General features: G+C 35.6%; 1 protein-coding gene across 8 annotated transcripts in view; it reads left to right on the top strand.

The window, feature by feature from the left end:
- The window catches only part of SPATA5 (spermatogenesis associated 5), a 405,297-nt gene that overhangs the window by 208,355 nt on the left and 180,011 nt on the right, over positions 1 to 16,931 (top strand). For 2 of the 8 annotated variants that reach the window (XR_004182692.1, XR_002522189.2), the window contains exon 15: positions 14,895 to 14,985. The exons of 4 other annotated variants lie outside the window; for them this stretch is intronic. Coding sequence is in view for 1 of the 4 variants with exons in the window: in XM_031664298.1 (XP_031520158.1) it covers positions 14,895 to 14,933 (39 nt within the window). In the remaining 3 variants the exon portion in view is untranslated. Of the gene's footprint in view, positions 1 to 14,894; positions 16,512 to 16,931 lie in introns of those variants that run through there. 2 more of the 8 variants (XR_002522188.2, XM_031664298.1) reach the window with 2 other exon arrangements.

Genomic DNA, 16,931 nt, shown 5'->3' with positions numbered 1-16,931 from the left:
AGCTTGCAGTGAGCCGAGATCGCGCCACTGCACTCCAGCCTGGGTGACACAGCGCGAGACTCCGTCTCAAAAAAAAAAAAAAATACCAATGTAAAGGTAGCTCCAAAAATAAGTAAGCACAAAGAAAATCAAGCAAAATAAGCACAATGAAACCATAGTAGGGCATATCCTAATGAAACTGTTGAAAACCAATGATAAAAATAAAACTTTAAAAGCAGTCAAATGGAAAAAGAAAAAACAAACCCACACATTAAATACAAAGGAACAAAAGTAATCATTGTCATTAACTTCTTGGCAGAAACCGTGCAAACCAGGAGGCAGTGGAATGCTGTCTTTAAAGTTCTGAAAGAAAAAACTTAATATAGAATTCCCTTTCGAGCAAAAATATCCTTAACATATGAAAGTATAGTAAAGGCATTTGTCTTTCAAAGACTTTTGAAAGACAAAATTCTCAGACAAATTAAACTTGTGAGAGTTTCTTGTTAGCAAACTTGAACACCACCACGAGAAATGATACCAGGTTCTTGCGGCTGGAGGAAAATGAAGCAGATGGGAACCTGAATCCATTCACTAGCTGGAAGTTTGAAAGAAATGGAGGAGAGGGTTAGACAATGTGAAGATCTGAATAAAAATAAAGGAGTTTTTTTCTCATTTTCCAGTTTTTTTAAAGATACTTTACTGTTTAATGTTAAAACCGATATTACAGAGTTCTATAATATTCATCAAAGTATATACATGACAGTATTGCCACAAATGACAAGAGAAAGGAAAATGGAAACATATCCTTATAAGCTCTTAAAGTGATAAAATAATATTTGTAGACAGGTCAACAGTTTAAAATAGTGGAGTACAGCATCTAGTTCCCAAGACAATTGACTTCACATCTAAGGTGATACTGCCCTATACAGGCTACTAAAAGTGTATGATAAGTGTCCATAGTGAGATTTTAAAAGTAAAAACCCTCTGAATTTAAGAATTAAAAACTAAAAGAATAAAAACAGTTGAATTTTTGAAGCAGTGAATATTCAGCCAATCCTAGCTTTGTCAGTTACTGTCTGTGTAACCACAGCACTTAAATTTCTTTGGACTTTAATTTCCAAAAGGAGATCATTAATATCAACTCTATAAGGAAGGTTATGAGATGGATTGGAGAAAAAAATATGTTAAGAGAAAAGCATAGTGCCTGGTGCACTATGGTGCAAATGTAACACGTATTGTTAAAAAAATTTAAAAGATCAAAGCTAGTTACTTCAGAGACCTCAGTAAAGGTGAGGAAGCAATACAGCAGATAAGTTTGACAAACATTAGAAAATCTGAATCTCTTGCCAACATTTTTTCTGTCCACTTCTGCCCCTGCCTGCTTCCCTCTTTCCCTCTTTTCTTCCCTCCCTCTCACCCCCTCCTCATTGTTCTCTTGATCTATGAATATATGTTTCTTTCCTGTTGAGTATCTATCCCTATTTCTGTTTATTTGTTTGTTTGTTTATTTAGACACAGAGTCTCACTCTCGCCCAGGCTGGAGTACAGTGGTGCCACTGCACCCAGTTTTATCCCTATTATGTAATTTTTTTCTCCTTTCTTCTCAATGTCTTTTTTTCCCTATCTTCTTTTCCTCCACATTTCTTTTTGCTATTCAAAATAGTGAACAGAGCTACATTTTTAGTATATGCAGTTGGCCGTGTGTATCTTTTGCTTTTGCATCTACAGTTTCAGCCAGCTATGGATTGAAAATATTTGGGGTTAGGGGAACAAAAATTAATACAGCAGTTTCAAAAATTTAAATTGTTAAAAAATTACAGTATAACTATGTGTAGCATTTACATTGTATTAGGTATCATAAGTAATCTAGAAATGATTTAAAGTGTACAAGAAGATGTGCATAGGTCATAATCAAGTAGATACTGTTTTATATAAGAGACTTGAACATCCTCAGATTTTGATATCTGCAGGAGGTCCTGGAACCAATCCCTCATGAATACCAGACAATTGTATTTTTTTTTTTTTTTTTTGAGCAACTAAAATATTTTTCTGTTAGTTTTAAAGCATAGTTTGATTTTGTTTTAAACGAAAGTTCATCTTGGTACCTGTATTAGTCCGTTCTTGCACTGCTGTAAAGAAATGCCTAAAATTGGGTAATTTATAAGAAAAGAGATTGAATTGGCTCATGGTTCTGTAGGCTGTACAGGAAACACAGCAGCTTCTACTTCTGAGGAGGCCTCAGGGAGCTTTTACTTATGGCAGAAGGCAGAGTGGGAACAGATACTATAAATGTTAAACTGGTATATGTAATTTAAAGGGACTACTAACACTCAGGATATGGCTAGACCTAAAGTTAGGACTCTCAGCTACATGGCTGTGTTTAGTTTGCAAGTTTATCTCTTCATCATAGTTCCTTCAAGTATGCTTGTCATTTCTGTTTGAACAGAAAAAAAAAAGAAATGGAGCAAAATCTTGAAGTTGTAACGTAAAAGTTTGAACCAGGGATAGAATACTGAAACAACTACATTAAAAGATGGGGTCTAGGCTTCATATTACGTACATAACCTTTCAAGGGCCTATTCTCTATGCTGTAGCTTTTCAATTAATATCAATAATAGCATTCTTAGTACCAAATTCCTAGATACCTAGTCACCATTTTTAAACATTAGCTTGTCAGAAAAATGTGCCAAAAAATTCCAAAACTTGAAATTACAAATAAAAACTTAGAAAATAATCCCTTTAACAGTTGGGAACTGCCTCAGTACCTACTCAAATTGGAAACCCTCAACTTGGTCATGTTTTTTATCGCCAAGACAGCTGGTGGTGTTTATAACATATGTCTGAGTATTATTTTTAAGTTTCTAATTGCCAGTATCTCCAGTTTTTAAAAGGACACAAACCAACCTCTTTGTAAAACTTCTGCCCTCCAAAGGCTTTATGTTCTCTAAGATAGTTAAGAAGATTAAAAAAAAAGAAAAAGAAAAAAACCTGTTCTTAATGATCCCTTGCTAATAGGTTTTTTTTTTTTTTTTTTGATAAAGTGTAGGCTGCTGTTCATAGAGATGCCAAGTGCATATGAAAGGAGGGACTCATATGGAAAGTGAAATTATTACCAGAAGTCCTAACCTGCAGGTAGGGTTGCTTTCTTCCTCAAAATAAAAATTAACTCATGGGGTGAGACCCAAATTTGGCAACAATGCTGAATGATCTCTCTACAAGCTTTTTTTTTTGAGACAGAGTCTTGCTCTGTTGCCCAGGCTGGAGTACAGTGATGCAGTCTTGGCTCTCTGCAACCTCCACTTCCCAGGTTCAAGCAATCCTCCTGTCTCAGCCTCCTGAGTAGCTGGGATTACAGGTGCCCGACACCATGCCCAGCTAATTTTTGTATTCTTTTTAAGTAGAGATGGGGTTTCACCATGTTGGCCAACCGGTCTCGAACTCCCACCCTCAACTGATCCACCTGCCTCAGCCTCCCAAAGTGCTGGGATTACAGGTGTGAGCCACCGCGCCCAGCCTCTACAAGCTTTTATTCATCATAACCATATACATTTATTGTTGCATATCATAAGAAGCATAAAGCTTTAAAAGCCTTTTCTGGACTAGGCCACCTCTACTCCCCACTTTGTATGGTTTACATTGGTTTCTGTGTGAATCAGTTGATTATTGCATTCATGTTTTATGTCCCAAATACTGCTGGCTCCCTTAGGATGAGGTTATTGTTTTATATAAAAGATCCCTTTCAAAATAAGTAGCCTCAAAAAAAGATCCTAACTCTTGATTTACATAGCAAAGTATTAATTAATAGCATCTTCCAAGATCAGACGAGATTGAGCGTGTTCAGTGTGGTATGGCAGTAGACAGTAATAGCATCTTAATTAGTTCACATAAAACAAATCTCTAGCCACATTCACTCCAACTTTCAGCATCACAAAATATGTGGTATTTCCTAAAAACATAGCTTTCTATGTCATCATCAAGTGAAAGTAAATACTTGCCCCCTCTATAAAAGAGCAAAACCTGTTCAACTTAAATAATGAAATACGTTATTGTTAAAAGAATCCTTTTCATTCCTAGAGTCACAGGAACTGGATACTGAAAAGAACTTTGAACCAAGTCGATAGCATTGGGAGTGGGTGTAAAGAGTGACTAGGAATGACATCTTTCTTGCTCCCCATACGCACATATACCACTCTATTTTGCCAGATACACCAGGAAGCTTTTTCAAATGCACACACACAGAGACACACACACACACACACAAACACCTTTACACCCCAACCTCTCACTGTGGCATTAATAGGGTAGTGAGCCTCTGTGAATGATGCAACTGAGTAGTGTCCTTGGTGTGTTGAGCCAAAAAATAGATTGAAATCACTGACAATACCAATCCTCATTTTATACATGTGACCATTACAGCTTTGAGAAGATAAAATGACTTGTTCCAACTTACTTTTGCCAGAGAAAATAACCTGAATCTCAGATCAAGTTGTTCTCTGTTTCTTTTGTACATTTAAAAGCGTGGGGATCCTCTTGGAATTAGCCTGTGAAATCTATTTGCATTGAAAGGTCAATCTCAGGAATTTCAGAGCAAAGATTGTGTTCGTATGTATGGGGGAAAGAATACTTACAGTTTTAGTGTCAATGCAATTTGATATAAACTCTCATTAGAAAGTCTGAGTTTACTAAGCTATATATTAATTTATGTAGGTATAAAAATAGTAGAGATGAGTAAAACATCACTTCAGTATTTCATCTCTCTTCATCTTGACAAGTGAAGTTCAGGTGTGGTAATATCTGTTATGTAGGGGCTCCCCAAAGAACTTCGGGTCAAGAAATACAGAACATAGGCAGTATATAAATGTATTTATTGTTGCATCTTGTACATGGAAAAAAGTACAGAAAGAACATTTGAGCATAATAAATCTCCCCTAAAGAGAGTATTACTTGCTGCAACCTGTCTGCAGCAGTCAGAGGAAGGAAGTCAGCAAGAAAGGGAAAGAATGCCAGGTTGCAAATGCCAAACGGTCCCATCATTTGCAATTCAAGAGAAAGAGCAGATTCCTAAAACTCAAAGTTCAAATTCAGCTGCTAAAATTACAATGGTCTCCTAGATTTTAGAATCAATTTTTCCATGAGTAAAGGTGATCTTAATCTAAAATATTAATAGTGAAAACCACAGAGGATACGTGCTAAAAGAGACTGCAGAAATTATGTCTAACCTTCTTATTTTCAGATGAGGTTAACATGGATTAGAGAGTGTTTATTTGACTCCTAGTCCGGTGTTCTGTCCATTACATTTTGTTATGAAGAATAATAATTCTAACAAATTATTTCCAAATGCCAGGTAAGTCAGGCCCGATTAAAAGTCTGTCTTTGTTATTTGATTATAGCTGTTAAGTGGTTCTGAAGAACTAATTCTGAAGGATTTATAGATAATTTATTATTTAGTTTTCTTTTGTAAAAGTTTTGACAAGTTTTTAATCTGATATTATGATGCTTTTGGAAGCTGACAGATGTTGCTCTTAAAATCATATTTCTCACTTAATTACAGTTTTGATAAAGCAGCCTGGATAATGTTAGCTGGGGGAGTATTTAGGACACATAGGAGCCAAGTCAGATAGAAGTCACAGAAGTGTTGCAGTCAAGAGGCCTTTGATTATAAGGTGCGTCTTTACTTTGTAGATTACTAAAAAAGAAAATGCAGCCAATTAAACTATGATATGCATTGACACTGATTTCTGCAGTTAAAAAATGAAGAAATATGTTTCCTATAGTCATTGAAATACAGTAAGTAGTTGGTTAGGAAAGGTAAGGACCTTTCTAAAGGGGAAGAAGCAGAGTAGAGGTGAGAGTGCATAGCATGTAGAGCCTGGGTTACAGGCTCCTTTGGGAAGCAGTGAGAGATTAACTGGAAGGCTGCAGGACCTAGGACTGGGAGGTGCAGGAAGTGAGGACAGTGCCCAAACCTAAGCCAGTTGTCCTGAGCCTCCTGGTTCTATTTAATTAGTGAACAGGATAATGTATCAGAATCAATTTTAACAATTTAAGTGGGAGAGCAACATTCAAAATCTTGAGACTCTCCTAGAATTTAGAAGAGAAATAAAGTGATTAAATGCCAGCTTTCTTTTTATTTTTTTAGGCAACAATGGGCCTCTGAAAAGCAATGAAATAAACAAGTTTTTAGAATATGAATCTAACATGGGTGTGAATAATTATAGTCTGCCAAAAATCTTGTCTTTTTTTTGTCGTTGTTGTTCAGAGGACTCCTTCTAGAGTAGCAATATTGGTGTGATGACTAGCCTTTTTTCTATTTTACCAAGTTGTGCTACTTCTCTGAGAAAAATCCAAGTTTTACACTTAATAGTAAATAAGCCAGTGGTTATTTATATGAGATTTTTACCCACTCTAACCTTAGACTCAATGCCACAACACAGCATGCTAAATTAGGTTACATCCTTAAAAAAAAAAAAAAAAAAAATGATTCACTCTGGGTGGAGTACAGACCTGCCCATAGCCATCAGTTTTACTGCAGGCAAAATAAAGACACACCTCTTCCTGAAAACACAGACAACACAAATTACTGTGGCCAGCTTCTTGCATTATAATTTTTACATCAGCTCACCCCTAACTGCTAATCACCTAATACTACAATGTAAACACTGCCCCTTCCAAAGACCAGGCTTCTTTGGTGGTATTCTGTGATAACTGTCATTCTGTAGTATTCTTGAGATGTCTCCCTCTTACAAGATTCTCTCATCTCTGACTGTGTTTTATCACCTCTGTCCTATCACTGTGAACAAGAAAATGCCTTCCTATTTGTCCCTTGCTAAATTCCTACTCATCTTGTAAGAATCAGGTCTTCCAACGACCTCTAGCAGGAGTTTGGGCTTCTATGCATTGAGCAGTTACCTCTTTCTTTTTCTTTTGTTTTTTTAAATACAAGTAGTACTCCCTTATCTCCAGAGGATACATTGCAAGACCCCCAGTGGATGTCTGAAACCATGGGTTGTACTGACTGCTATATATATGTTTTTTTCTTATACATACATACCTATGATGACATTTAATTTATAAATTCGGCACGGTTAGAGATTAACAGCAATAATTAATAATACAGTAGAACAATTATAACAATATGCTGTAATAAAAGTTACGTAAATGTGGTCTCTGTCTCTATCAAAATGTCTTACTGTACTGTACTCACCGATTTTCAGACTGAGATTGACCTTGGGCAACTGAAACTGTGGAAAGAGAAATTGAGGCTAGGAGAACTTTCTATCAGTTCTTTTTTTTTTTTTTTTGAGACGGAGTCTCGCGCTGTGTCACCCAGGCTGGAGTGCAGTGGCGCAATCTCGGCTCACTGCAAGCTCCGCCTCCCAGGTTCAGGCCATTCTCCTGCCTCAGCCTCCGAGTAGCTGGGACTACAGGCGCCCGCCACCACGTCCGGCTAGTTTTTTGTATTTTTAGTAGAGACGGGGTTTCACCATGTTAGCCAGGATGGTCTCGATCTCCTGACCTCGTGATCCGCCCGCCTCGGCCTCCCAAAGTGCTGGGATTACAGGCTTGAGCCACCGCGCCCGGCCTTCTATCAGTTCTTGCATTGTGTTGTACACTCCTTAAGGGTAAAAGCCATGTTTCTTTGGAATCTTATCCCAAAAACTTAGCAGAGTGCCTGGTACATAATCAGTGGTCACTGAATGTTTTTTGATTGATTAGATGATGGAGATTTATGTATGTCTAGCTATACAGTTTATGTTTATCATATACAATATTGGCTTAATAAGATATTCTTTGGCCTCAAAATTAGAACCTAATAGGAAGCTTAAGACATAAAACTAATTTGAAGACAAGGAAACATGAAATAAGTGTTCCAAAAAGAAATGCAAGAACATTTAGGACGGATATACTGCATCCAGCGGGGGTGACTAAGTGATAATAATTATGCTAAGTCTTGGAGAAGAAAGGATGCTATTTCAGGAGGTCGAGGAGAGGAATATGTAGTTATTCCATTTGGAAATAATACTCTAGGCAAGGGACACAGACATGAAAGTAAGGAATGTATTTGAAGGATGGTATCTTCTAATTGCATAGCTCAAAATTCTAAATAAAAGGTCAGTGGCTGATAGAGCTAGGCAAGGAAGTTGAAATCACATTATGGAAAAGTTTAGAATTTAGTAGGCAGTGGAGAGACGTAATTTCTGCATAGAAAAAAAATACTGTCATGAGATTTTACGGAGATTAATCCCTGCTCTGACTGGATTAGAAGAAGCAGAAACTGTAGGCCAGGGGTGCAGGGTTCTTTAGGAAAGAAATATAAGACAAGAAGTTAAACTAAATAAAAACAAGATGAGGATGTATATAGTGATATTGTAATGTATAAAGAAAAGTGTCTCATTGGATTTGCAAGCTGGTCCATTTACATTTGTTCATATTTTGAGAGTAACATGAACAAGCCAAGGCAAGTCCAAAGGAGAGTAATCAGGATTTGAGGGGGAGGGAGGGATGAGGGTCTGCAAGTGGCAAGTTCCTGATTAATCAGCAGGGGAAAAAAGACCAGGAAGGAGGAATGTGATAGGCAGCTTCAGTTATTTGAAGAACTGCCCTCTAGAAGAGACAACATCCTCATTCTGTTTCTTCAGAGAGGCAAGAAGAGACACCATAAAAGTGGGCTGTGTCCAGAAGAGTATGATCAAGATATGGAATGATTTGGAAACTGTGTCACACAAGAAGAATAGAAGTATTTTTTATGATAAAGGAGAATTTTGAGGAACTTGAATACCACCTTCAAATACGTGCAAGGAAAAATGGGACTTTTAAACATTCAGTTAACTCCACGTAACAGAACTATCTAATTTATAAACAACTTTTCTCTTTACCAATTATAGTGGGTCATCTGTCAAATATTATAGAGTACATGAGTATGTTGGAAGGAAATGTTGACAGTGACAAATGTTTTTAAAAGGGAAAATTAATAGTGTCCACTACATTTATTTTATTAGTATCTCCAATATTAGATGGAAAAGAAAGGAGAATCAATGGGCCACTAATGGCTTAGAGCTTATGTCTATAAAATTTACTCATATTATTGCATTAATATTTCAGAATTCATAGTCTCAGATAAATATAAAATATAGAGAGACATATTAGGAAGTTTAGATTACCTATGTATAAATAATTAAATCTCTTTCTTAAAATGAATACCAATACCAAATTTTATTTTATAAGGAGTCATCATGGCACAGTATGAAGAGCTGTAGGCTGACATCAGGCATATCTAAATTTGAAGCCAGCTCTGCTACTTACTAGCTATTTTAACTTTAGCATGTTATTTGGCCCCTCTGGGTCATGGTTTAATCATCTATAAAACAAAGATATAATTCCTCTCTCCAGGGTTATTATACAGGTTAGTAATAATGTTTATGTCATATATAAAAAGAACCTCATACATATTTGATATTTAAAATGGCAATTATTAATGTTATTATCAGAAAAGGTTTTAACAAGCATGTTACATAGATGCAAATAGTAAAGTGGAAAGAATGTGGACTTTGGAGTCAGACTGACCTAGCTTTGAAGCCTAGCATTGTCACTCACTAGCTGTACATCCATAGCAACCTGATTAACCAAGCTGAACTCAGATTATCTGTAAAATAAAAACACTGCCTGGGCCAGGCGCGGTGGCTCACACCTTTCATCCCAGCACTTTGGGAGGCTGAGGCGGGTGGATCACAAGGTCAGGAGTTCAAGACGAGCCTGGCCAACATGGTGAAACCCTGTCTCTACTAAAAATACAAAAAAATTAGCTGGGCATGGTGGCGCGTGCCTGTAATCCCAACTACTCAGGAGGCTGAGGCAGGAGAATTGCTTGAACTGGGACCCAGGAGGCAGAGGTTGCAGTGAGCTGAGATTGCATGGCTGCATTCCAGCCTGGGCTACAGAGCGAGACTCCATCTCAAACAAACAAACAAAAAACCCAACACTGTCTGTCTACTCCACTGGTTCAGAGTATTAAATTAGGTCATGTTTATTATTTTTGTTTTTAGCATAGTCTAGTATGTAGTAAAACCTCCGTGTTAAATTTCATTTAATTTCCCCAAATATATGAACAGGCTATACCCCACTTATGACCTCTTAACATGTATTTTACAAACTTAGGTGGACTGGAAGTCCTGGCAGGGCTCCACAGTCCCTGAGGGAAAGGAGAGCTTCCCTTTTGAACATCCAAACCCCGGGGACTGATTCACCTAACTGCTCTCTATTAGGCAACCCTTGAAAGGAAACTTCTGAGTTTTAATAAATGAAGAGAGGACAGAGACTCATCTCTTGTTTTATACAGAAGTAAAGAGTTTAAGTGACTAATGTCCAGGCACACTTATTGTAATTACTCCTCTCTAAACCTTATCTAATACTTCTGAAGCCCTACATCTTTCAAGAGGGTGTAGTGATCAGAGGTAAGGTTTAAAGTCTACCACCACTTAGACCTGGTTTTTAACTTCTCATCAAAATACCGCAGTCTGTACTGAGTGTTCTGATCAGGCTTGTTTCTTTATTATTGAGGTAATTTACTTTGCTCTTTCTCTGCACATTTAACCATGGTGTTCTTTTTATTGAGAAAACCACCCCTTTGGGGCTGTTACATAAATTGTGAGCTATACTTCAAGTCACCCCAAGATCTGCCTTCTTTGTGACAGCTAGTGATCCTTCTAACCCACAGTGATTTTTCCCTACCTTGATCTTTCACAGCCCCAATTCTTCCATATTTTATCACTTGCTTTGTATTTTGAGTTATTTTCTAATTATTTCATGTGTGTAATTTACTTTCCCAATAGAAATTTAAGTCTTTGAAGAGAGGAAACTGTATTATTGGATATATTTTATTTTATTTTTTGTTTTTGAGACAGAGTCTTACCCTGTCGCCCAGGCTGGAGTGCAGTGACACGATCTCAGCTCACTGCAACCTCCGCCTCTCAGGTTCAAGTGATTCTCCTGCCTCAGCCTCCTGAGTAGCTGGGCTTACAGGCGCCTGCCACCACTCCTGGCTAATTTTTTATTTTTATATTTTTAGTAGAGATGGGGTTTCACCATGTTGGACAGGCTTTTATATCCCGCACTACGCCTAGCAAAAAAATTTAATTGTATAATTATCTAATTAAGATTTATTGAAATGCTTTAAGTTTTTAGATTCTAGCTGAAGTTTCTATGCCAATACTTTATTACTTTTTTTGGTTCATTTGCCTTTGAGAATTTTCTTAGCATTTTTAATTTAATTTAATAATTGAGTGATTATGACAGGAAATCATTTCATGTAAAAAACAGAGCAAGTATTCTGGTTCCTAGCCAGTTTTCTTCCGTTTAGATATGATGGTACTAAAGCAAACAACAAATGACACTTCTGCTTATTTAGTGATTCCGCTATTCTGAATATATATTTCATGGCAATAAGAATTTGTTGAAGTTTGAAGGCCTTTTTACAGTCTCTGAAAAGACTTAAAATTATTGTTTTCATTCAAGTTATAGATGGTTATAATCTCTAACAGACAGCTGAGACTTTCATTTTCACTGTAAGGTTAATTTTATTTGGAATGTCCTGTAAAAAAAAAAAAAAAAAGAAAAGAAAAAAAAACTTTGGCTTTACAAAAATTCTTTTTAGTGTTTAAAATGACTGAAAATATTATTATTCCCTTTATATGAAATGTCCAGGTAAGGAAAATTATAGAGAAAAAAAGTAGACCAGTAGTTGCCTTGGGCTAGAGTTAGGAGTTGCCTTGAGGATTAAGTATAAATGGACATGAGGCAACTTTTGGGTCAGTGAGAATGTTCTAATACTACATTGTGGTGGAGGTTGCACAGTTTTGTAAATTTCCTGAAAATTATTGAATTGTATGCTTAAATCATGAATTTCATGATATGTAAATTATTTCTTAATAAAGTTATTAAAATAATTTATGAAAGTACAGGGTTAAATTTTATTTCATAATAAATGTAAATTGTCCTTAGTATCCATTTATGAAAGTAAATATGTTGATTGAAATTATTTCATTAGAAAAACTATTGCTACTCTTTAGTTGTATGGCTATATGTAGGTCTTGTATGATTTTTATTAATTTATATTGAACTACTCAGTAGAATTTTTAAAAATATGGCTACTCATATGTAAAAGTTACTGGACTGGTCTTATTTTTCTGACCTTTTTATTTCCATATAAATTCAGATGATTTCTCATTGATATTTATGATATTCTGCTCTGAAAATAATATAATCAATTATTTGCCTTTTTAAGTCAAGTATTCTACCCTAGTTGACTATAAAGTGATTTTTTTCAAAGGAAGTCTTAATTTTTCATGTATTTCTGAGATTAAATTTGAGAGATGTTCACATTGGGGGGAAAATCAAATTTAGTAAGCTGTGAACGATGGCAATGACAGATTGAACTACTGGCTTAAATTTTTGTTAATATCTGCTCACTATTCCATTCACATAGCATAAGAATTTCCCCTATGCCTGATATTTTTGGCTTCATATTTTTAATTTCCATTTCTGGATTTGTATTCTTATGTCCAATTGAGCATTCATGCTGATTTTTTTTTACTTCATAAATACATAGTATCTGTGATAGTTAATACTGAATTTCAACTTGATGGGACTGAATGATGCAAAGTATTGACCCTGCAAGTGTCTGTTAAGGTGTTGACAAAGGAGATTAACATTTGAGTCAGCGGGCTGGAAAAGGCAGACCCACCCTTAATCTGGGTGGGCACAATCTAATCAGCTTCAGACACAGCCAGGATATAAAGCAGGCAGAAAAACGTGAAAAGGTTTGACTGGCTTAGCCTCCCAGCGTACATCTTTCTCCTATGCTGCATGCTTCCTGCCCTTGAACACCAGACTCCAAGTTCTTCAGCTTTGGAACTTGAAATGGATTCCTTTTGCTCCTCAGATCATGTGAGTTAATATTACTTGATAAACTCCTATATATATATATATCCTATTAGTTTTGCTCCTCTAGTATCAATCAAAATTTGAAGCTACAAGAGAATTTAGAAATCATCCAGTGCAACTTATTAAATTATACTTTTGATAGGAGATGCTAAATGGTTAGGGAACTTGTTTGGATCTAGGGAATTAGTTGGTTATATACTCAGCTCTTAATTGCCAAGGAATAGTCACGATGAACCAGCAGACTTTCCTCACCTACTTGGGGAGAAAAGAATTAGATTAATTTTTGGTTCCTTGAACTCTAGAATTCTATAAATCTATCAACTGTAACTATGTCAAATATAATGCTATGGATGTTAGTCTTCTTAATTAACTATGTATAGCTCCACTTTCTCATAGTCCAACTATCATTAATCTTGGATTATAATGTGTAGATCCTATCTGCCTGGCTCCCTGAACTTTTTATAGAAAGGAGTATATACTATATTAGTAAAAGCACACACTCTGGATTTAAACTCCCTGGGTTTGGCTATTGGTTCTGCCACTCATTTACACTGTGTCCTTGGACAGGTTATTATCCTCTCAATATGGGGAGAATAAAACGCTTCATAAACTGGTGAGGATTAGATGAATTAATACATGCTTGAGATAGTCCACTGAATATAATAGAAACTCATAAGATGAATAATTAATGTAACTCAAATCAATTGGTTGAGATGAGTAAAGAGATATATATACTTTTATATATATCTATATATACTTATATATCTGTATATATGTGTATATATACTTATATACAGATATATATAAGTATATATCTGTATATATAGAAATCTATATCTAGATCTGCATATCTATATATAAGTATATATAGAGATATATAGTATATATAAGCATATATATAGTATTTCAGTGCCTCATTGTATATATAAGTATATATAACATATTTATATATTATATATAAATATATACATATATAGATATGTGCTATATATACATATATACATATAGAGATAAATATATATAAAATATATAAAAATATATACATATATAGATATATACTTATATAGAGATAGCTATATATTAGATAGCTATATATAATATACATATATTTATATATATAGCATATATTAGATATCTATATATAATAATACATATAGATATTTATATAGAGATATATAGCTGTCTATATATAAATGTATATCTATATATGTATATATGTATATTATATATAGCTATGTAATATATAATATATAGAGATATCTGTATATACTAATACATAGTATATATATATTTTCTAGATATATGTAAGTATATATATATCTGCCTCTTTATATACTTATATATGTAGATATCTATATATATAGCTTTTTGGGGTCCTACTTAGCCCAGCCTTTCTTTCTCCATAGGTTTAACTGTAGAGCTGTGTTTCTTTTCTTTTTTTTTTTTTTTTTTTTTGAGACGGACTATTGCTCTGTCACCCAGGCTGGAGTGCAGTGGTGTGATTTCAGCTCACTGCAACCTCCGCCTCCTGGGTTCACATCATTCTCCTGCCTCAGCCTCCCAAGTACCTGGGATTACAGGCACCCGCCACCATGCCCAGCTAATTTTTTGTGTTTTTAGTAGAGACGGGGTTTCACCATGTTAGCCAGGATGGTCTCGATCTCCTGACCTCGTGATCCGCCCGCCATGGCCTCCCAAAGTGCTGGGATTACAGGCGTGAGCCACTGTGCCCAGCCACAGCTGTGTTTCTTAAACTTAAGTAATGCATAAATATATTGTAAAGAAAATACCTCAGACTTCTATGAATATACCTACAAATTCTAGTTGAAGAACTACATTAATTAAATGCTGCCACCTTCCATGGTAGCTTGGTTCCAACACAATGAGAAACTCAAATGCAATTTTTGATGCTGAAATCAGGTAACCAGTACTTTATTGTAAGATCTTCAGCTGATTGAGCATTTTAATTTTTTTAGGTCATCATCAAAACAAAAACGCACATTTTAAGCATATGAAATATCTTGAGACTATTCCAGCAGACCCTAGTTGAGAACAGTTGCTTCAAAGGTAAAAATAACACACCTATACACACCAAACAGATTGTTTTATATTCAAAACTCCAGTATCACTATTTGTTTTAATCAGTTGAAATTACTTAAGAGTAATACCAGGCATGCTGCCAGTGGTGGTAGCAACTGAAGCTGATTTTTATCAGATCAAGAGTAAGCCAGGACAATGCCAGTTTGGGGCCAGCTCTAGGTAGAATGATAAAAGTTGTTGAGGCTTCTGTCTTCCTTCTGTTACCCTACTACATTCTCTCATCCTTCCTCCTGTATGTGCCCTTTGTCAGTGCCCTTACCCCTAACCGGAAAAGCTCCTCACTGAGATGCTTGACATGTTACTTTTCCCAGCCTATTTATGTTTTAATAAAGCAAATCTAAGTCCCTGAAATACCTCAAGACTTGTTAGAATCTCTTAAAATTTCCAACACCCTGAGTTCAATAAGAAGAAATGAAAGTACATATATTTTTATATAATTTTTTATGTTTGCAAACCAAGAAACATGCCATTTCTCCCAGTAAAAATGGGGCAAGTGAGGACCACTTTGCCTTTTCTCCTGAACAGAGTAGTCCTCATTTCCCCCTTTTTTCTTTATAAAAAGGAAATGATGATAAAAAATTATTAATTGGATACCACTTCAAATGGGGATTAGTTACACATAGAATATTTCAGATATATTAGTATAGAAGTCATTTAAGATACAAGCATTTTATCCTTTTGTAAGTTCTTTTATCTAAAGTTTGTTAAGAGGAAAGCCAAAGATTCTTTTATTATATACTAAAAGATGTAAATATTATTAATTTATGTCCTATAGCTCCCTATGGAAAAGAGAAACTCAATATTACCATAAACAGGATCTGTTCTTTATATGAGTAGTTAGAAGCTAATTGTAGGTTTTTGAGATTTAATTTAGTCTCTGGTTATCATGTTTAGAATCTTATGACATGATTTGTTTTAGAGAAATAACCTGCTTGCAGTTAAGTACATTCCTTAGGTGTCAGCCTGGTTAAACAGTGTCTGTCCTCAGTTGGTAAACATCTACTTAGATGCCAGTGATGCGATAGAAACTGTCGTGTCAGCTTATAACATTCTCAGAGGGTTGCACTTTCAATGCGGATGGGGGGAAGGACAAAGTAATAGCTTCTTGTTGGGATTAAAGTAAGTGAGGGCTCAAGTGAAGATCTCTTAGTTCCTTGAATGATCCTTTAAAAGGTAATAGTTTTCCATTTTTTGCTTTCAATTCTTGCATATGTAATGAAAATAAAGTGAACTTAGAAATATGGGCTTAGTAAATTCTTAGTAAGTTATGTTCACATGCTATAAGATTTTAATCAATGAGTATCAAATGGGGAAGGCAATTTATATTTAATACCAACCTACAACATACCTATATTTTAAACTGTTATTCATCCAGTAACCCATAAGCCTAGGAAAGATAGAGCCTGGCTATGAGTTGTTCTATCTCATTTGTTTTCGTTTTCTTTTTTTTTTTTTTTTGAAACATAGTTTCATTTTGTCGCCCAGGCTAGAGTGCAGTGGCCTGATCTCAGCTCGCTGCAACCTCTGCTTTCCGGGTTCAAGCAATTCTCTTGCCTCAGCCTCCCGAGTAGCTGGGATTACAGGCACGTGCCACCACGCCCAGCTAATTTTTTTGTATTTTTAATAGAGTTGGGGTTTCACCATATTGGTCAGGCTGGTCTTGAATTGCTGACCTCAAATGGTTCACCCGCCTCTGCCTCCCAAAGTGCTGGGATTACAGGTGTGAGCCACCGTGCCCAGCCTGTTCTATATGATTTTAAAACCTAAACTCTTTCCTCTTAAACAAGCAGACATCTGTATTGTATGAAGCCTAATTGTAAAATAGATAAAGGTAACAGACTGTATGGTTGGTATAGTTTCTGGTTAGTGCTAAATGATTGGAACAAAGAAAGGAGAGATTACTCTGGACTGGA

The sequence above is a fragment of the Papio anubis genome, chromosome 3 (genome assembly GCF_008728515.1).
Source record: "Papio anubis isolate 15944 chromosome 3, Panubis1.0, whole genome shotgun sequence".
NCBI lineage: Eukaryota > Metazoa > Chordata > Mammalia > Primates > Cercopithecidae > Papio > Papio anubis.
This window is presented reverse-complemented; position numbering and strand designations above follow the sequence as displayed.